The sequence below is a fragment of the Bombina bombina genome, chromosome 7 (assembly GCF_027579735.1).
Source record: "Bombina bombina isolate aBomBom1 chromosome 7, aBomBom1.pri, whole genome shotgun sequence".
NCBI classification, from domain to species: Eukaryota; Metazoa; Chordata; class Amphibia; order Anura; family Bombinatoridae; genus Bombina; species Bombina bombina.
The window spans coordinates 240,765,121-240,786,686 of record NC_069505.1 but is presented as its reverse complement, the minus strand read 5'-3'; the positions used below and the strand labels follow the sequence as shown (position 1 = coordinate 240,786,686).

At 41.8% G+C, this 21,566-nt stretch overlaps 1 protein-coding gene across 3 annotated transcripts in view; it reads right to left on the bottom strand.

Annotated features, from left to right (window-relative positions):
• The window catches only part of NR2C2 (nuclear receptor subfamily 2 group C member 2), a 456,514-nt gene that overhangs the window by 286,898 nt on the left and 148,050 nt on the right, over window positions 1-21,566 (bottom strand). For 2 of the 3 annotated variants that reach the window (XR_008403220.1, XM_053720676.1), the window contains exon 4: window positions 8,699-8,878. The exons of the other annotated variant lie outside the window; for it this stretch is intronic. Coding sequence is in view for 1 of the 2 variants with exons in the window: in XM_053720676.1 (XP_053576651.1) it covers window positions 8,699-8,878 (180 nt within the window). In the remaining variant the exon portion in view is untranslated. The remainder of the gene's footprint in view (window positions 1-8,698; window positions 8,879-21,566) is intronic. 3 annotated transcript variants of the gene reach the window in all.

Below are 21,566 nucleotides of genomic sequence, written 5' to 3'. Positions count from 1 at the left end.
TTTACAGATAAAGACTGACCTTTATTATTTAAAGTGAAATCAATACATTTAGTACACATATTTCTATGGGGCTCCACACTGGCCTTCAAACATAGTGAACAAACTGATTCATCTGTGTCAGACATGTTTAAACAGACTAGCAATGAGACTAGCAAGCTTGGAAAACACTTTAAAATAAATTTACAAGCAATATAAAAAACGCTACTGCTCCTTTAAGAAGCACAAAAAAACTGTCTCAGTTGAAATAACAATGAACCAAATCAGTTATAGCAACCAAATTTTCACAGTAAATGTATTAAGTTAGCAGAGCATTGCACCCACTTGCAAATGGATGATTAACCCCTTAATACCCAAAAACGGATAATCAATAGAGAAAAAAACGTTTTTAACACAGTCAAACACACTGTCACAGGTCTGCTGTGACTGTTTACCTCCCTCAAAATGACTTTTGAAGTCCTCTGAGTTCTCTAGAGACGTCCTGGATCATGCAGGAAGAAGCAGGAAGAGTGAGACTGAATTTTTACTGCGCAAAAAAGCGCTAAAATAGGCCCTTCCCACTCATTATTACAACAGTGGGAAGCCTCAGTTAACTGTTTCTATGCAGAAATATAAGTCAGCCATGTGGAAAAAATCATGCCCCAATAAGTTTTATCACCAATGTACCTCAAAAAACGATTAAACATGCCAGCAAACGTTTTAAACATCCTTTTTTAAAGAGTATGTATCTCTATTTATAAGCCTGATACCAGTTGCTTCTACTGCATTTAAGGCTTATTACATTACTTCAGTATTAGCAGCATTTTCTTAGTCAAATTCCATTCCTTAGAAAATTACTTTACTGCACATACATTAATCAGCCTGATACCAGTCACTTTCACTGCATTTAAGGCTTTACTTACATTACTTCGGTATCAGCAGTATTTTCTTAGTCAATTCCATTCCTTAGAAAAATATTTTACTGCACATACCTTATTTGCTATTCCCTTTCTGAAGTTACCCCACTCCTCAGAATGTGCGAGAACAGCCAGTGGATCTTAGTTACTTCTGCTAAGATCATAGAAAACGCAGGCAGATTCTTCTTCCAAATACTGCCTGAGAAAAAAACAGCACACTCCGGTGCCATTTAAAAATAACAAACTTTTGATTGAAGAAATAATTAAGTATAAAACACCACACTCCTCTCACGACCTCCATCTATGTTGAGGGTTGCAAGAGAATGACTGGATATGACATGTGAGGGGAGGAGCTATATAGCAGCTCTGCTGTGGGTGATCCTCTTGCAACTTCCTGTTGGGAAGGGAATATATCCCATAAGTAATGGATGATCCGTGGACTGAATACACTTAACAAGAGAAATATCTTTCGTTTTTACATAGAGATGTTCAGGTGATATTTTCTAGTCAGTTCTTTACAGCTATGCTGCATCACTTTCAAGTGTTTCAACATTTGGGTATCATGGTCCTTTAATAAACATAATTTTGGTCCGGACTCCAATTCAACAGTACTGCCCCTTTGCCATACATTTTATATAATAAACGCTTAAAGGCAAAATTTCCCAATATATTTAACCAAAAAAAAAATTACAAACATAATTTATGCTTACCTGATAAATTACTTTCTCCAACGGTGTGTCCGGTCCACGGCGTCATCCATTACTTGTGGGAAATATTCTCCCCCACAGGGAAAGGCAAGGAGAGCACACAGCAAGAGCTGTCCATATAGCTCCCCCTCTGGCTCCGCCCCCCCCAGACATTCGACCGACGGTTAGGAGAAAAAGGAGAAACTATAGGGTGCCGTGGTGACTGTAGTGTATAAAGAAAACATTTTTCAACCTGATTAGGAAACCAGGGCGGGCCGTGGACAGGACACACCGTTGGAGAAAGTAATTTATCAGGTAAGCATAAATTCTGTTTTCTCCAACATTGGTGTGTCCGGTCCACGGCGTCATCCATTACTTGTGGGAACCAATACCAAAGCTTTAGGACACGGATGAAGGGAGGGAGCAAATCAGGTTACCTAAATGGAAGGCACCACGGCTTGCAAAACCTTTCTCCCAAAAATAGCCTCCGAAGAAGCATAAGTATCAAATTTGTAGAATTTGGCAAAAGTGTGCAGAGAGGACCAAGTCGCTGCCTTACATATCTGATCAACAGAAGCCTCGTTCTTGTAGGCCCAAGTGGAAGCCACAGCCCTAGTAGAGTGAGCTGTGATTCGGTCAGGAGGTTGCCGTCCGGCAGTCTCATAAGCCAATCGGATAATGCTTTTCAGCCAGAAAGAGAGAGAGGTAGCAGTAGCTTTTTGACCTCTCCTCTTACCAGAGTAAACGACAAACAAAGATGAGGTTTGTCTAAAATCTTTTGTTGCTTCTAAGTAGAACTTTAAAGCACGAACAACATCTAAATTGTGTAATAAACATTCCTTCTTTGAAACTGGATTCGGACACAGAGAAGGAACAACTATTTCCTGGTTAATATTCTTGTTGGAAACAACTTTTGGAAGAAAACCAGGCTTAGTACGCAAAACAACCTTATCTGAATGGAAAACCAGATAGGGTGGATTACATTGCAAAGCAGATAATTCAGAAATTCTTCTAGCAGAGGAAATAGCAACCAAAAACAGAACATTCCAAGATAATAACTTAATATCTATGGAATGTAAAGGTTCAAACGGAACCCCTTGAAGAACTGAAAGAACTAAATTTAGACTCCAAGGAGGAGTCAGGGGTCTGTAAACAGGCTTGATTCTAACCAAAGCCTGAACAAAAGCTTGTACATCTGGCACAGCTGCCAGTCGTTTGTGTAACAAGACAGATAAAGCAGAAATCTGTCCTTTTAGAGAACTAGCTGACAACCCTTTATCCAAACCTTCTTGGAGAAAGGAGAGAATCTTTGGAATTTTAATCTTACTCCAGGAGAATCCCTTGGATTCACACCAGCAGATATATTTTTTCCATATTTTATGGTAAATCTTTCTAGTCACAGGTTTTCTGGCTTGGACCAGAGTATCTATCACAGAATTCGAAAACCCACGCTTGGATAAAATCAAGCGTTCAATTTCCAAGCAGTCAGCTGCAGAGAAACTAGATTTGGATGTTCGAATTGACCTTGTACTAGAAGATCCTGTCTCAAAGGTAGCTTCCATGGTGGAGCCGATGACATATTCACCAGGTCTGCATACCAAGTCCTGCGTGGCCACGCAGGAGCTATCAGAATCACAGAGGCCTTCTCCTGTTTGATCCTGGCTATGAGCCTGGGAAGGAGAGGAAACGGTGGAAACACATACGCTAGGTTGAACGACCAAGGCGCCACTAATGCATCCACTAGAGTCACCTTGGGATCCCTGGATCTGGACCCGTAGCAAGGAATCTTGAAGTTCCGACGGGACGCCATTAGATCCATGTCTGGAATGCCCCATAATTGGGTTAACTGAGCAAAGACCTCCGGGTGGAGTTCCCACTCCCCCGGATGGAAAGTCTGACGACTCAAATAGTCCGCCTCCCAGTTGTCTACTCCTGGGATGTGAATAGCAGATAGATGGCAGGAGTGATTCTCTGCCCATTGGATAATCTTGGTTACTTCCTTCATCGCTAGGGAACTCTTTGTTCCCCCTGATGATTGATGTACGCAACAGTCGTTATGTTGTCCGACTGAAATCTTATGAACCTGGCTTCCGCTAGCTGAGGCCAAGCCAGGAGCGCATAGAATATTGCTCTTAGTTCCAAAATGTTTATCGGGAGAAGCGACTCTTCCCGAGACCATAGGCCCTGAGCTTTCAGGGAGTCCCAGACCGCGCCCCACCCCAAGAGGCTGGCGTCGGTCGTGACGATGACCCACTCCGGTCTGCGGAAACTCATTCCCTGAGACAGGTGATCCTGGGTCAACCACCAGAGAAGTGAGTCCCTGGTCACCTGGTCTACTTGAATTTGGGGAGACAAGTCTGTATAGTCCCCATTCCACTGATTGAGCATGCACAGCTGTAATGGTCTTAGATGAATTTGAGCAAAAGGAACCACGTCCATTGCTGCGACCATTAGTCCTATTACTTCCATGCACTGAGCTATGGAGGGTTGAGGAATAGAATGAAGAACTCGACAAACGTTTAGAAGCTTTAGCTTTCTGACTTCTGTCAGGAAGATCTTCATTTCCACAGAATCTATTATTGTTCCCAGAAAAGGAACCCTTGTGGACGGTGACAGTGAACTCTTTTCTATGTTCACCTTCCACCCGTGAGATCTGAGAAAAGCCAACACAATGTCTGTGTGGGCCCTTGCTTTGGAAAGAGACGACGCTTGGATTAGGATGTCGTCTAGATAAGGTGCTACAGCGATGCCCCTCTGCCTTAGGACCGCTAGAAGGGACCCTAGCACCTTTGTGAAAATTCTGGGAGCGGTGGCTAAACCGAATGGAAGAGCCACGAACTGGTAATGTTTGTCCAGAAAGGCGAACCTCAGGAACTGATGATGAGTTTTGTGGATTGGAATATGCAGATACGCATCCTTTAGATCCACAGTAGTCAAATATTGACCCTGCTGGATTGTCGGCAAGATTGTCCGAATGGTTTCCATTTTGAAGGATGGAACACTGAGGAACTTGTTTAATATCTTTAAATCCAGAATTGGCCTGAAAGTTCCCTCTTTTTTGGGAACTACAAACAGGTTTGAGTAAAAACCTAGACCTTGTTCCCCGGAGGGGACTGGGTTTATCACCCCCATCTTTGATAGGTCTCTTACACAATGTAAGAATGCCTGTTTCTTTATCTGGTCTGAAGATAAGCGAGACAGGTGGAACCTTCCCCTTGGAGGAAGTCCCTTGAACTCTAGCAGGTATCCCTTGGAGACTATCTCTAGTGCCCAGGGATCCGGAACATCTCTTGCCCAAGCCTGAGCGAAGAGAGATAGTCTGCCCCCTACCAGATCCGGTCCCGGATCGGGGCTACCCCTTCATGCTGTCTTGGTAGCAGCAGCAGGTTTCTTGGTCTGTTTACCCTTGTTCCAGCCTTGCATGGGCTTCCAAGCGGGTTTGGGCTGGGCCGCGTTACCTTCTTGTCTAGCGGCAGTGGAGTTATTAGACGGTCCGTTCCTGAAATTGCGAAAGGAACGAAAATTAGACTTGTTCTTAGCCTTAAATGGCCTATCCTGTGGGAGGGCATGGCCCTTACCCCCAGTGATGTCTGAAATAATTTCCTTCAATTCCGGCCCAAAAAGGGTCTTACCCTTGAAAGGAATATTAAGTAACTTAGTCTTGGACGACACATCTGCCGACCAGGATTTCAGCCAAAGCGCCCTCCGCACTACTATAGCAAAACCTGAGTTTTTCGCCGCCAATTTCGTTATTTGAAAGGCGGCATCCAATATAAAGGAATTAGCTAATTTTAATGCGTGAATTCTGTCCATAGGAAGTCTCTTTCTGGAGCGACCTTTCTAGTTCCTCAAACCAAAAGGACGCCGCTGAAGTGACAGTAATAACACACGTAGCTGGTTGAAGGATGAACCCTTGCTGAACAAAAATCTTTTTAAGCAATCCTTCCAATTTTTTATCCATAGGATCTTTGAAAGCGCAGCTGTCCTCTATAGGAATAGTGGTGCGCTTCGCTAGTGTTGAAACAGCTCCCTCAACCTTCGGGACCGTCTGCCATGCGTCCCTTCTAGGGTCTACTATGGGAAACATTTTCTTAAATATAGGAGGTGGGGCAAAGGGTACACCTGGCTTCTCCCACTCCTTTTCCACTATGTTCGCTATCCTTTTGGGTATTGGAAAAGCGTCGTCGTGCACTGGGACCTCTAAAAATGTGTCCAATTTGCACAACTTCTCTGGTACTACCATAGAATCACAGTCATCCAGAGTAGCTAATACCTCCTTTAGCAAAGCGCAGAGATGTTCTAGCTTAAACTTAAATGCTACTATATCAGGTTCTGCCTGTTGAGAAATTTTTCCTGAGTCTGAAATTTCACCCTCAGACAGCCCTTCCCTCACAGCCAATTCCGATTGATGCGGGGGTAAAAAAGATAAAGCATCGTCAGCGTCTGATTGTTCATCCCTTTTATCTGTATTTAAAGCTGAACAATCACGCTTTCTCTGAAATGCTGGCAGTTTGGATACAAGATTTGCTATAGAATTATCCACTACTGCTGTTAATTGTTGCATAGAAATAAGCACTTGCGCGCTAGGTGTCGCCTGTGCGGGCAAAGCTGGTGTAGACACAGAAGGAGAGGATGTAGAACTATCCCCACTACCTTCATTAGATAAATCATCTTGGGCAACATTATGAAATGTAACAGAGCTGTCCTCATTTTGTTTGGACGCTATGGCACAATTATCACAAACACTCGAAGGGGGAACCACATTTGTCTCTACACACACAGAACATAGGATATCTGATGGCACAGACATGTTAAACAGATTTAGGCAGGCAAACAATACAATAAAAACGATTTTAAACAAAAACGTTACTGTCTCTTTAAATAATAAAATGACACACTTTATTTCTGAATGTTCAAAAAACTATGAAGGCAATATCCGATTTTTCTGAAATTTGGACCCCAGTGTCTTAATGCTTAGGAAGTATTGCACAGCAAATATGGAGACTCTAGCTCTTAAAACAAGCAAACCGGAGCTAATTGTTGGATTTAACCGTTTTTATACACCACAATCCCTGCTTACAGCATTGCTGCAGTTTTTACCTTTCTTAGGGGTCAATCATCCACAGAAATAAGCCTTCTGGAGTCACTTTCTGAGCCACAGGACCCTCTCACATGGAACTGCATGCACTGCCTTGAAATTAACTGAAGTGCCAAAATGAGGCCTCCTCCCTCAGTACACTAGAGTGAAGGGGCCTTCCTGACTAGATTTAGGTGTCTAAAGCAAGCCAGATCAATAAAAAACGTCCCCAAGTGTATATGAGCTTATAAAACATTTCAATTGCCATCATATTGTAATAAAAAACAATCGATTTGGCCCCTGACAGTGTCTACCAGCATAAAAATCAAAAAGGGGAAGCCTGTTATCTTTTTTGCTGAGGTGAAAGAAAAATGGCTTACCGTTTTCCTTGAGGGGAAAAATGACTGTCATCTAGCATTAGCCTGTGTTGTTAGAAGGAGACTAGTCATACCTGAAGCAGATAAGTCTGCAAACTGTTACCCCCAACTGAAGTTCTCTGGTTTCAACAGTCCTGCGTGGTAACAGAAATGGATTTTAGTTACTTGTGCTAAAATCATAGCCCTCTTAAACAGAAATCTTCATCACTTTTCTGTTGTAGAGTAAATAGTACAAGCCAGCACTATTTTAAAATAACAAACCCTTGATAGAAGAATAAAAAACTACAACTAACACCACAAACTCCTCACCATCCCCGTGGAGATGCTACTTGTTCAGAGCGGCAAGGAGAATGACTGGGGGGGCGGAGCCAGAGGGGGAGCTATATGGACAGCTCTTGCTGTGTGCTCTCCTTGCCTTTCCCTGTGGGGGAGAATATTTCCCACAAGTAATGGATGACGCCGTGGACCGGACACACCAATGTTGGAGAAAAAATATATATAAGTCTTAAGCACATAGCTTAATAACCCTGTAGTCTCTGTTAAAGCCTGAGTTTTAGCATACACAATGTGCCAGCAAATCTGCCACAAAAAAAGTATCTAAGATCACTTAGATAATCTATGTCCCAATTATTAGATCCACTAAAGGTTTTACCTCTAAAGTGCTATCCCTTCAGAACCTAGAAGGAAAATGCACTTACATGTGGATCCAGCTGCAGGGCAGGTAACAGCTTCTTAGGTGTGAACGGTACTCCACTCCCCATCAGGAACCTGTAGTAAAAGAAAGTAACCAACCCTGGCTTTCTACAAAGGGATAGCAAAATGTTAGAAGTGAAGCAAAGACTTCCTCACGGTCTTCAAACTGCTAAAAGTCACCTCTACTTTTACTCAAAAGATTGACGTGGACACAGCTAGACCCCAATTCTTGCTTGCAGGGAAAGTACCTATAAAAGGATTATTATCTTCAGACACTAACTTTGCACAACCTCCATTGACAGAGGCAAAGAGAATGATTGGGGATTATGGGTAAGGGAAGTTAAACTTAACAGCTTTGCTGCAGTGCTATTTGCCTCCTGCTGGCCAGGAGTTGAATAACCCACTAGTAATTGGAATGACGTTGTGGACTCTCCATGTCATAGGAAAGAAATTGATATTTGTGTCATTCTCAAAACTTTTGGCCAGGACTATAGATCTATGGTGAATAACCCAAAAAGTTAGGAGCCAGGAGTGAAATTCTAGGAGCCAGTGGCTCCCAGGCTCCTGGGTTTGTCGAGTCCTGACTTAATGCACATGAATATGCAATTTAACCTCTAATATTATTGCTGCTTTCAGATCTATTTGAGAATATGTTTTAGAGTTAGGGTTATATTAAACTAATTAATTCTTTAGACATATTTTGAAACAGGAATAGTGAAATAATAATAATGACAACATACAAAACTACCCTTCACATATACAATATCATAATTTATTAGCAAACAACAGTGATTGTAATCTTCCTGAACATTTCAAAGTGAATTCAGGGCTTAATAGTAATACAATAAAAATAAGACTCTGACACACTCTGCTTGATACATACTGATTTGTTGTCACAGTTACTTATTAGAGAGGTTAGTGACCCAACTACAGCTGATAGTCTGCGCCACGTGCAAAAATGAACTAACTCACATTCCATTTTCATGCCCATTTCCAAACACTTCTTGAGGCGACAAAACTGGCAACGATTTCTGTGATGTTTGTTGATGACACAGTCCTGGCTGCTTCGACAACTGTACGTCAGGCTTTTCCTAACGCTTCTTTTAAAGAAGCCTTTACATCCCTCGCAGCTAACAGCACCATAATGACGCCCTGAAAAGTAAGTAATACCGATTTTACAATCTTCAATGTGGTTAAACTATCACTAAAACACTACAATTTGTTGTCAGATTTATTTACACAAAGAGCAAACTGTAGAGAATTAGTAGCAAACAGGATGATGCTCCTATGATTAGAGACCCATAGCAAGATTTTACTTCAACTTTTAACTAAAGGGTAAGAAGTGGGGAAAATTTGCTGCATTATATGGCACTAATGTAGCACAGGAAATACAAATTATTCACCCCAATGTCATGACAACAATAGTTAAAAACAGATGCCAAATGAGTGTTATTTTTTTAGTGGAAGATGGCAGCTTTGCCAGCTAAGTAACACCTGTATGATATAAAATGATCTAATCATGTGAGTCTGCAATATAAAACAAACAAAACCTTACTAATAAATCCATTTATTACAGCAATGGAAGCTAGTCACTCTCACCCCTTTTTTAGAGTGGAAAAGTGCCTCTCAGGCTTGCCTGCCCCCTCTTTTATAATGCTTCCCCTTCCCTGCCAATACTGACCTCAGACATGACACAATGATAGATTACAAGTGGCACGCTATTGTTAGCTCTGGACATGAGAATCAATATCATGACTGTTCTAAATAGTAAGTTGACGCCTGAATTAAGATATCGTCCAGAAAAGGTGCCACTGCTATGCCCTGCGGCCTTAGAACCGCCAGAAGGGACCCTAGCACTTTTGTGAAAATTCTGGGAGCTGTGGCCAACCCCAAGGGAAGAGCCACAAACTGGTAATGCTTGTCCAGGAAGGCGAACCTGAGGAACTGGTGATGATCTTTGTGGATAGGAATGTGAAGATACGCATCCTTCAAATCCACAGTGGTCATATATTGATCCTCCTGGATCATTGGTAAAATAGTCCGAATGGTCTCCATCTTGAAGGATGGGACTCTGAGAAATTTGTTTAGGATCTTGAGATCTAAAATCGGTCTGAAGTTTCCCTCTTTTTTGGGAACCACGTACAGATTGGAGTAAAACCCCTGCCCCTGTTCTGCTTTTGGAACTGGGCAGATTACCCCCATAGTATATAGGTCTTCTACACAGCGTAAGAACACCTCTCTTTTTGTCTGGTTTACAGACAACCGTGAAAGATGAAATCTTCCCCTTGGAGGAGAATCTTTGAATTCTAGATGATGCCCCTGGGTCACGATTTCTAAAGCCCAGGAGTCCTGAATGTCTCTTGCCCAAGCCTGAGCAAAGAGAGAAAGTCTGCCCCCTATTAGATCCGGTCCCAGATCGGGGGCTGCCCCTTCAAGCAGCCTTGGTGGCAGCAGCGGGCTTCTTGGCCTGTTTACCCTTATTCCAGGTCTGGTTAGGTCTCCAGACTGACTTGGATTGAGCAAAATCCCCCTCCTGCTTTGCGGCAGGGGAGGAGGTAGAGGGACCACCTTTGAAGTTTTTCGAAAGGAACGAAAATTATTTTGTTTGGTCCTCATCTTATTTGTCTTATTCTGAGGAAGGGCATGGCCTTTTCCTCCAGTGATGTCAAAAGTGATCTCTTTCAGTTCAGGCCCGAATAGGGTCTTACCCTTGAAAGGAATAGCTAAAAGCTTAGATTTTGATGACACATCAGCAGACCAGGACTTAAGCCATAACGCTCTACGCGCTAAAATGGCAAAACCTGAATTATTTGCCGCTAATTTAGCCAGTTGAAAAGCGGCATCTGTAATAAAAGAATTAGCTAGCTTGAGAGCCCTAATTCTATCCAGAATATCATCTAATGGGGTCTCAACCTTAAGAGCCTCCTCTAGAGCCTCGAACCAAAAAGCAGTAGTTACAGGAACAATGCACGCTATAGGTTACAGAAGAAAACCCTGATGAATCATTATTTTCTTTAGAAGACCCTCTAATTTTTTATCCATAGGATCTTTGAAAGCACAACTGTCCTCAATAGGTATAGTTGTACGCTTAGCCAGGGTAGAAATAGCTCCCTCCACCTTAGGGACCGTCTGCCACAAATCCCGAATGGTGTCTGATATGGGAAACATTTTCTTAAAAGTAGGAGGGGGAGAGAACGGAATACCTGGTCTACCCAACTCCTTAGTAACAATGTCCGAAATCCTCTTAGGGACCGGAAAAACATTAGTGTAAGCAGGAACCTCTAGATATCTATCCATTTTACACAATTTCTCTGGTGGAATTACAATAGGGTCACAATCATCCAGAGTCGCTAAAACCTCCCTGAGCAACAAGCGGAGGTGTTCTAGCTTAAACTTAAAAGCTGTCATATCTGAGTCTGTTTGAGGGAACATCTTTCCTGAATCAAAAATCTCTCCCTCAGACAGCAATTCCCTCACCCCCAACTCAGAACATTGTGAGGGTACATCGGAGATGGCTAATAAAGCGTCAGAGGGCTCAGCATTTACTCTCACACCGGACCTACTGCACTTTCCCTGCAACCCAGGCAGTTTAGATAAAACCTCAGTGAGGGTAGTAGACATAACTGCGGCCATATCTTGCAGGGTGAAAGAATTATACGCACTAGTACTTGGCGTCGCTTGTGCGGGCGTTAATGGTTGTGACACTTGGGGAGAATTAGATGGCATAACCTGATTCTCTTCTGACTGAGAATCATCCTGCGACATACTTTTATCAGCTAAAATATGTTCTTTACAATTTAAGGCCCTTTCAGTGCATAAGGGACACATTTTAATTGGGGTTCCACAATGGCTTCTAAACACATTGAACATTGTCTTTCCTTGTTAAACAGGCTAGTAATGACCACAAACAGGCTTGAAACACTTTATTTAGTGAAAACATAACAATCTGAAAAAAAACGGTACTGCGCCTTTAAGAGAAAAAAAAGCATACAATTTTTCCAAAACTGCTTTAAAAACATCAAATTGTTCCAATTTTATGATAGAACCATCATAACTATGCAGCTAAGTTTGCCCCACAAGGAAAGGAACACTTAACCCTTATTAGAAAAAAAGGATAATTAGAAAACGTTTATATCCATAAAAAACACCCCCTACACCTCGCCGCCTACCTGCCCACAGGGGTCTGCAAAACCGGGTTAAAGCTTCGATTTGGCCCAATACAGCTCACAAGGGCCCACCGGAGTTGGAGCTTGCCTGACAAAAACAACTGCGCAACTGAGGCGAGAAAATAGGCCCCGCCCATCACACTCGATGTCTCTCAGCCCAAATGAACCGCACCTGAGTGGTCTAAAAACTAGCCATGTGGGTTCATAAACCGAAAAAGAAAACCATGTGTACCCTCTGAATAAACATGCAAAATGTCTCACCTAAAAACGTTATCAGCACTCCCAGTTGTGTAAACGTTTGCACCACAAACATTCAAAACTCAGTGTCAACCATTTTTTCTTAGCCCATATATGCAAGCTCAGTAATACCCCTCTATATATTTCTAGGATTACTGCTTACCCTTTTCCTCATGGGGATACTGTCAGCCAATTCTGAAATACCACAGTCTCTCCAGAAAAAAATGACTGAACATACCTCACTGCTTATAGCATGAAAAACGTTCCTCACACTGAAGTTCCTTAAGTACTCCTCAGCCATTCTGTGGGAACTGCTCTGGATCTTAGTGACAACTGCTAAGATCATCAGCCTCCAGGCAGAAGTCTTCATCCATCTGCTGCCTGAGGGAAAATAGTACACACCGGTACCATTTAAAATAAAAAAACGCTTGATTGAGGAAAATAAAAACTAACATTTTATCACCTCTTTCACTTTACCCTTCCTAGTACTTAGAGTAGGCAAAGAGAATGACTGGGGGGGTGGGGGTGGAGTCAAGGGAGGAGCTATATAGACAGCTTTGCTGTGGTGCTCTTTGCCCCTTCCTGTTAGCAGGAGGATAATATCCCACAAGTAAAGGATGAATCCGTGGACTCGTCGTATCTTATAGAAGAAAGTAAATTTATGCTTACCTGATAAATTAATTTCTTTTACGATATGACAAGTCCACAAATTTCATCCTTACTTGTGGGATATTAACCTCCTGCTAATAGGAAGTAGCAAAGAGCACCACAGCAGAGCTGTATATATAGCCCCTCCCTTTCCCTCCACCTCCAGTCATTCGGCTGAAGGTTATAGGAAGAGAAAAGGAAAGGCTAAAAAGGTGCAGAGGTGACTGCAGTTTTCAAAAAATAAAATAAATCTGTCTTAAAATAACAGGGTGGGCCGTGGACTCGTCATATCGTAAAATAAATTAATTTATCAGGTAAGCATAAATTGACTTTTCTTTTACAAAGATATGACGAGTCCACTGATTTCATCCTTACTTGTGGGGAACCAATACCAAAGCAATAGGACACGGATGAAAGGGAGGGACAAGACAGGAACCTAAACGGAAGGCACCACTGCTTGAATAACCTTTCTCCCAAAAATAGCCTCAGAAGAAGCAAAAGTGTCAAATTTGTAAAATTTGGAAACAGTGTGAAGGGACGACCAAGTCGCAGCCTTACAAATCTGTTCAACAGATACATCGTTTTTAAAAGCCCATGTGGAAGCCACAGCCCTAGTAGAATGAGCCGTAATTCTTTCAGGAGGCTGCTGTCCAGCAGTCTCATATGCCAGGCGGATGATACTTCTCAGCCAAAAAGAAAGATAGGTAGCCGTAGCTTTCTGACCCCTACGCTTTCCAGAATAAACAATGAATAATGAAGATGATTGACGGAAATCCTTAGTTGCCTGTAAGTAAAACTTTAAGGCATGGACCACATCCAAGTTATGTAACAGACGCTCCTTCTTAGAAGAAGGATTAGGACACAAGGAAGGAACAACAATTTCCTGATTAATATTCTTATTCGAAACAACCTTAGGAAGAAAACCAGGTTTGGTACGTAAAACCACCTTATCAGAATGAAAAATGAGATAAGGCGAATCACACTGTAACGCTGAAAGCTCAGAAACTCTTCGAGCAGAAGAAACAGCAACCAGAAACAGAACTTACGAAGATAACAGTTTAATATCTATGGAATGCATAGGTTCAAACGGAACCCCTTGAAGAACTCGAAGAACTAAATTCAAACTCCAGGGAGGAGTAATAGGTCTAAATACAGGCTTAATTCTAGATAGAGCCTGACAAAAAGACTGAACATCTGGTACATTTGCCAAACGTTTGTGAAACAGAATTGACAAAGCAGAAATTTGTCCCTTTAAGGAACTTGCTGATAACCCTTTCTCCAATCCTTCTTGGAGAAAAGACAGAATCCTAGGAATTCTAACCTTACTCCATGAGTAACCCTTAGATTCACACCAATAAAGATATTTACGCCATATCTTATGATAGATTTTTCTAGTGACAGGCTTCCTAGCCTGTATCAAAGTATTGATAACTGAATCAGAGAATCCTCGCTTCGATAAAAACAGAATTTATGCTTACCTGATAAATTTCTTTCTTTTGCGATGTACCGAGTCCACGGATTCATCCTAACTTGTGGGATATTGTCCTTCCTGACAGGAAGTAGCAAAGAGAGCACCACAGCAGAGCTGTCTATATAGCTCCCTCTTAACTCCACCCCCCAGTCATTCGACCGAAGGCCAAGAAAGAAAAGGAGAAACTATAAGGTGCAGAGGTGACTGAAGTTTACATAAAAAATACTATCTGTCTTGAATAGACAGGGCGGGCCGTGGACTCGGTACATCGCAAAAGAAAGAAATTTATCAGGTAAGCATAAATTCTGTTTTCTTTTGCAAGATGTACAGAGTCCACAGATTCATCCTAACTTGTGGGATACCAATACCAAAGCTTTAGGACACGGATGAAGGGAGGGACAAGACAGGAACCTAAACGGAAGGCACCACTGCTTGCAAAACCTTTCTCCCAAAAATAGCCTCCGAAGAAGCAAAAGTATCAAATTTATAAAATCTGGAAAAGGTATGAAGCGAAGACCAAGTTGCAGCCTTACAAATCTGTTCAACAGAAGCATCATTTTTAAAAGCCCATGTGGAAGCCACCACTCTAGTGGAGTGAGCTGTAATTCTTTCAGGAGGCTGCAGTCCAGAAGTCTCATAAGCCAAACGGATGATGCTTTTCAGCCAAAAGGAAAGAGAGGTAGCCGTAGCCTTTTGACCTCTACGCTTTCCAGCACAGACAACAAACAAAGAAGATGATTGGCGAAAATCTTTGGTTGCCTGCAAATAAAACTTCAAGGCACGAACCACGTCCAAGTTGTGCAACAGACGGTCCTTCTTAGAAGAAGAATTAGGACACAGAGAAGGAACAACAATTTCCTGATTGATATTCCTGTTAGAAACAACCTTAGGGAGGAACCCAGGTATGGTACGCAAAACCACCTTATCAGCATGGAAAACAAGATAAGGCGAGTCACATTGTAATGCAGATAGTTCAGAAACTCTTCGAACTGAATAGATAGCAACTAGAAACAGAACTTTCCAAGATAGAAGCTTAATATCTATGGAATGCATGAGTTCAAACGGAACCCCCTGAAGAACTTTAAGAACTAAATTGAGACTAAATGGCGGAGCAACAGGTTTAAACACAGGCTTAATTCTAACTAAAGCCTGACAAAAAGCCAGAACGTCTGGGACATCTGCCAGACGCTTGTGCAACAGAATAGACAAAGCAGATATCTGTCCCTTTAAGGAACTAGCGGACAATCCTTTCTCCAATCCTTCTTGGAGAAAAGACAAAATCCTAGGAATCCTGATCTTACTCCATGAGTAGCCTTTGGATTCACACCAAAAAAGATATTTACGCCATATCTTATGATAGATCTTCCTGGTGACAGGCTTTCGAGCCTGAATCAAGGTATCTATGACCGATTCAGAGAAACCCCGCTTTGATAAAATCAAGCATTCAATCTCCAAGCAGTCAGTTGCAGAGAAATTAGATTTGGATGCTTGAATGGACCTTGAATCAAAAGGTCCCGTCTCAGTGGCAGAGTCCATGGTGGCAGAGATGACATGTCCACCAGGTCTGCATACCAAGTCCTGCGTGGCCACGCAGGCGCTATCAAAATCACTGAAGCTCTCTCCTGTTTGATTCTGGCAATCAGACGCGGAAGGAGAGGGAATGGTGGAAACACATAAGCCAGGTTGAACGACCAGGATACTGCTAGAGCATCTATCAGTACTGCCTGAGGATCCCTTGACCTGGATCCGTAACAAGGAAGTTTGGTGTTCCAATTCTGGTGTGCCCCATAGCTGAACCAGTTGAGTAAACACCTCCGGATGGAGCTCCCACTCCCCCGGATGAAAAGTGTGATGACTTAGAAAATCTGCCTCCCAGTCCACCTACTCTGTGCTTTCAGGGAATTCCAGACTGCACCCCAGCCCAGTAGGCTGGTGTCCGTCGTCACAATAACCCACGCTGGCCTGCGGAAACACATTCCCCTGGACAGGTGATCCTGTGACAACCACCAAAGAAGAGAGTCTCTGGTCTCTTGATCCAGATTTATCTGAGGAGATAAATCTGCATAATCCCCATTCCACTATTTGAGCATGCATAGTCGCAGTGGTCTGAGATGCAAGCGAGCAAACGGAACTATGTCCATTGCCGCTACCATAAGTCCGATTACCTCCATACACTGAGCCACTGACGGCCGAGGAATGGAATGAAGAGCTCGGCAGGTGGTTAAAATCTTTGATTTCCTGACCTCCGTCAGAAATATTTTCATGTCCACTGAATCTATCAGAGTTCCCAGGAATGGAACTCTTGAGATCTTAGAAAGGCCAACACTAAGTCCGTGTGAGACTTGGCAAGTTGGAAAGTCGACGCTTGAATGAAGATGTCGTCTAGATAAGGCGCCACTGCTATGCCCCTCGGCCTTAGGACTGCCAGAAGGGACCCTAGCACCTTTGTGAAAATTCTTGGCGCCGTGGACAACCCGAAGGGAAGAGCCACACACTGGTAATGCCTGTCCAGAAAGGAAAACCTGAGGAACTGGTGATGATCTTTGTGGATAGGAATGTGTAGATACGCATCCTTTAGATCCACGGTAGTCATATATTGACCCTCCTGGATCATTGGTAAAATAGTCCGAATGGTCTCCATCTTGAAGGATGGAACTCTTAGGAATTGGTTTAGGATCTTGAGATCTAGAATTGGTCTGAAGGTTCCCTCTTTTTTGGGAACCACAAACAGATTGGAGTAGAACTAACGAGTAATTGTAAATAGACTTACAAATAGGAATAGGTAACTTAAATCTGTGAGAAAAATTCCACCAACTGAGCCCTTTCTGAGTCAGAGCTAAATTTGTTTTAATTAGAAAAAATGTTTTTCTTATCCATTCATACACTAAAGTTTATTAAGAAAATATATTTAACCACACATACATTTAGCAAGAGCTAAAAATTAAAAACACTGCACCTAAGTTGAGCTATGATTATTAAATTAAATTATTCTGAAATCAGCATCAAGGGTATCTTGCAGCAAAATTATAAATATAGGCTAAGCCCTTACAATCCGAGGGCTAGTTTAAGTTTAAGTTTTACCAAGTTTTTTTTATAAAGCTGCAATTTACCAGACCAACAAAGGTGAGCAATTTAAAAAAGGGAAATACAAAGCTTATCCCAGAGGACCCCTGACGTACGTTTCACAAAAAACGCTTCCTCAGAGGGGTGTGGAGCCGCTGCAAAATGGCATATTTATGAGTCTTTACGACCCTCCTCGAGTATTGAGTGGATATGCCTGATTGCCAATAGTCAGTTTATTATTGGCTTCTGAAAATGTCAATCACAAAAATGACTGGGGATAGGGTAGAGTGGGGGGTAGTGGTTCCTGACGTCAGTGTGATGTCTAAAGTGGGCGTGTTTGTTTACATTTACATCACTGCTGCAGCCCTCATTGGATGATTGCCTTGAACATATGTTCCATAGTTATACTGAGCCGGGTATCTAGGCATATTAATAGATGGCATAGAACAGTTACTGCCGAGCAAGACCGCATATTATGGGCAGATAAATTTGATGCGTCCCCACTGTATAATGTCAAAGAAGTTGCGCTAAGCATCTACTGTATACCGGTTCATTGTCAGCCTTTTTCATTCTCAAATCAAGAAATTAATATATGGTGGCGCAACAACCTATGCCGGAGTACAGAATAGCCCTTACAAAATTTATCAACAGCTCACTTCTATCATTATTATAAAAGAACGAGAATGATCAACTCGATTAAATGCTGAACTTCCCATATGTTTATGTTTGGTCATAGGGGGAGTGTCAGAGTGTTAGACATAGGATCAGCTCGATTGGATGATGGACTTCCCATATGTTTATATTAGTCATGGGAAGCGTGCCAGAGCGTGATGTATAACGCTATAATTGGGCAGTACTGCTTATCATATGTTCTGTTATATACATATTAGTGAAGACACACAGTATACCCCCCAAATTTTGCCAGATAGGCGGCCCATGAGATCAATCCGTCCTATGAACGATTATACAGAGATCAGAATTACCTCCATAGGAGTTGCATTGATATTACCACTATTTATTAGGAAGTGCATTGATATCAGAGATGATTTTGAAGATATTACTTCCTACACAGATATGATGTAGTATATATTCTTAAAATATATGTGTAGAGGATAACCATATTTTCTTACTATTGGGTATTAGTTTTTCAGGTATATTATGGGTGTATTTTTTGCAGACAGTATCATGGATTGTGCTAACACTGGATACTATAAGTGCTCTGAATGGCAACTTTGTTCAGTGATTGCTGTGCAGATCACTTGTATATTATGCATATGAGTGGTTTGAATTATATAATCTGTGGGTATCGTGGTAAAAGTGATAAAATAGATGTTAAATAGTGTACTCGTGAAGGATCAAAATAATACAGTGGGAAGTGAATTGAAGGAGAAACAAAATGTGAAACAAACATATCTTAGTGTATACAAATTAACATTGGGGGTTTATAAATATATAATAATTTTTGTATATACAACATTGTAAATTAAATAATAAAGTGAGGGATGTAATTGCCTCGAAGTGGAATTAGTGAATTGAGTTGGCCCTTGGTGATTATAGGAGGGTCATAGTGTAAGCCATAGATCTATGGCAAGTGATGAGAAGGAAAGATTTAAAGTATAAGTGATGGGGTGCCTTACTTACAGATATACAAAATAATTATTGAAATCGTTCATGCCATTTGGTTTTACAGAATTTAAACGATAAATCCATTTACATTCAAGTTTAAGTAATGTTTTTTCCAGATTGCCTCCTCGTATTCCTAGTGAAGCTTTTTGAATTACCATATATTTTAGGTTGGTAGTGGAACACTTATGATGTATTTGGAAGTGTTTCGCGACTGATGTTAATTTCTTGCCACGTGCTTCATCCTTATTGGCATTTTTTATATTATTAGCATGTTCAAGAATACGCACCCTGATCTCACGGGTTGTCATGCCAACATAGATCATTTTGCATTGGCAGAAGAGAGCATATACAACCGCAATAGTTCTACATGAGAAATGGGAGGCTAGATTGTATGAATGGCCATCTTTATCTTGGATGGTTTTGGACTTCATTACATATGGACAAGCAGAGCAATAATTTTGCTGCAAGATACCCTTGATGCTGATTTCAGAATAATTTAATTTAATAATCATAGCTCAACTTAGGTGCAGTGTTTTTAATTTTTAGCTCTTGCTAAATGTATGTGTGGTTAAATATATTTTCTTAATAAACTTTAGTGTATGAATGGATAAGAAAAACATTTTTTCTAATTAAAACAAATTTAGCTCTGACTCAGAAAGGGCTCAGTTGGTGGAATTTTTCTCACAGATTTCAGTTACCTATTCCTATTTGTAAGTCTATTTACAATTACTCGTTAGTTGTACTTTGCTTTTAACTTTAAATCTGTGGCAGGAGGTATTAGCGGTTAGGAGATTATAAAACTCAAATTGGGCTATTTGCCTTTAACCACTAACCTCTTGTATATAGTATACTTTGCCCTACCCCCACCTACTCTTACTTTAGATTGGAGTAGAAACCTTGCCCCTGTTCTGTTTTCGGAACTGGGCAGATCACTCCCATGGTAAAAAGGTCTTCTACACAGCATAAGAACGCCTCTCTTTGTGTCTGGTTTACAGACAATTGAGAAAGATGGAACCTCCCCCTTGGAGGAGAATCTTTGAAATCTAGGAGATACCCCTGGGTTACAATTTCTACGGCCCAGGAGTCCTGAACGTCTCTTGCCCAGGCCTGAGCAAAGAGAGAAAGTCTGCCGCCTACTTGACCCGGTCCCGGATCGGGGGCTACCCCTTCATGCTGTCTTAGTGGCTTTTTGGCCTGTTTACCCTTGTTCCAAGCCTGGTTAGGTCTCCAGGTTGGCTTGGATTGAGCAAAGTTCCCCTCTTGCTTTGCAGCAGGGGAAGAGGAAGCGGGACCACCCTTGAAGTTTCGAAAGGAACGAAAAATATTTTGTTTGGTCCTTGTCTTATTTGACTTATCTTGAGGGAGGGAATGACCCTTCCCTCCAGTGATGTCTGAAATGATCTCTTTCAGTGCAGGCCAGAATAGGGTCTTACCTTTGAAAGGGATGGTCAAAAGCTTAGATTTAGATGACACATCAGCTGACCAGGACTTAAGCCATAACGCTCTTCGCGCTAAAATGGCAAAACCTGAATTCTTTGCCGCTAACTTAGCAAGATGAAAAGCGGCGTCTGTAATAAAAGAATTAGCCAACTTAAGGGCCTTAATTCATATCATCTAGTGGGGTCTCCATCTGAAGAGCCTCTTCTAGAGCCTCAAACCAAAAAGCAGCTGCAGTGGTTACCGGAACAATGCACGCTATAGGTTGAAGAAGAAAACCCTGATGAACAAAAATTTTCTTTAGGAGACCCTCTAACTTTTTATCCATAGGATCAATGAAAGCACAACTGTCTTCAATAGGTATAGTTGTACGCTTAGCCAGAGTAGAAATAGCTCCCTCCACCTTAGGGACAGTCTGCCATGAGTCCTTTATGGTGTCAGAAATGGGGAACATTTTCTTAAAAACAGGAGGGGGAGCGAATGGAATACCTGGTCTATCCCACTCCTTAGTAACAATGTCCGAAATCCTCTTAGGGACCCGAAAAACATCAGTGTAAACAGGAACCTCTAAATATTTCTCTGGAACGACAATAGGGTCACATCATCCAGAGTAGCTAAAACCTCCCTGAGCAATAAACGGAGGTGCTCTAGCTTAAATTTAAATGCCGTCATATCTGAATCTGTCTGAGGGAACATCTTTCCTGAATCAGAAATCTCTCCCTCAGACAGCAAATCCCTCATCCCTACCTCAGAACATTGTGAGGGAATATCGGATACAGCTACTAAAGCGTCAAAAGGCTCAGCATTTGTTCTTAACCCAGAGCTACTGCACTTCCCTTGCAACCCTGGGAGTTTAGATAAAACCTCTGTGAGGGTAGTATTCATAACTGAAGCCATATCTTGCAAGGTGAAAGAATTAGACACACTAGAAGTTCTTGGCTTCGCTTGTGCGGGCGTAACTGGTTGTGACACTTGGGGAGAACTAGATGGCGAAACCTGATTTACTTCTGTTTGAGAATCATTTAATGCCAAATTCTTATAAGTCAAAATATGCTGTTTGCAATTTATAGACATATCAATACAATTGGGACACATTCTTAGAGGGGGTTCCACAATGGCTTCTAAACAAATTGAACAATGAGTTTCCTCAGTGTCAGACATGTTTAACAGGCTAGTAATGAAGCAAGCAAGC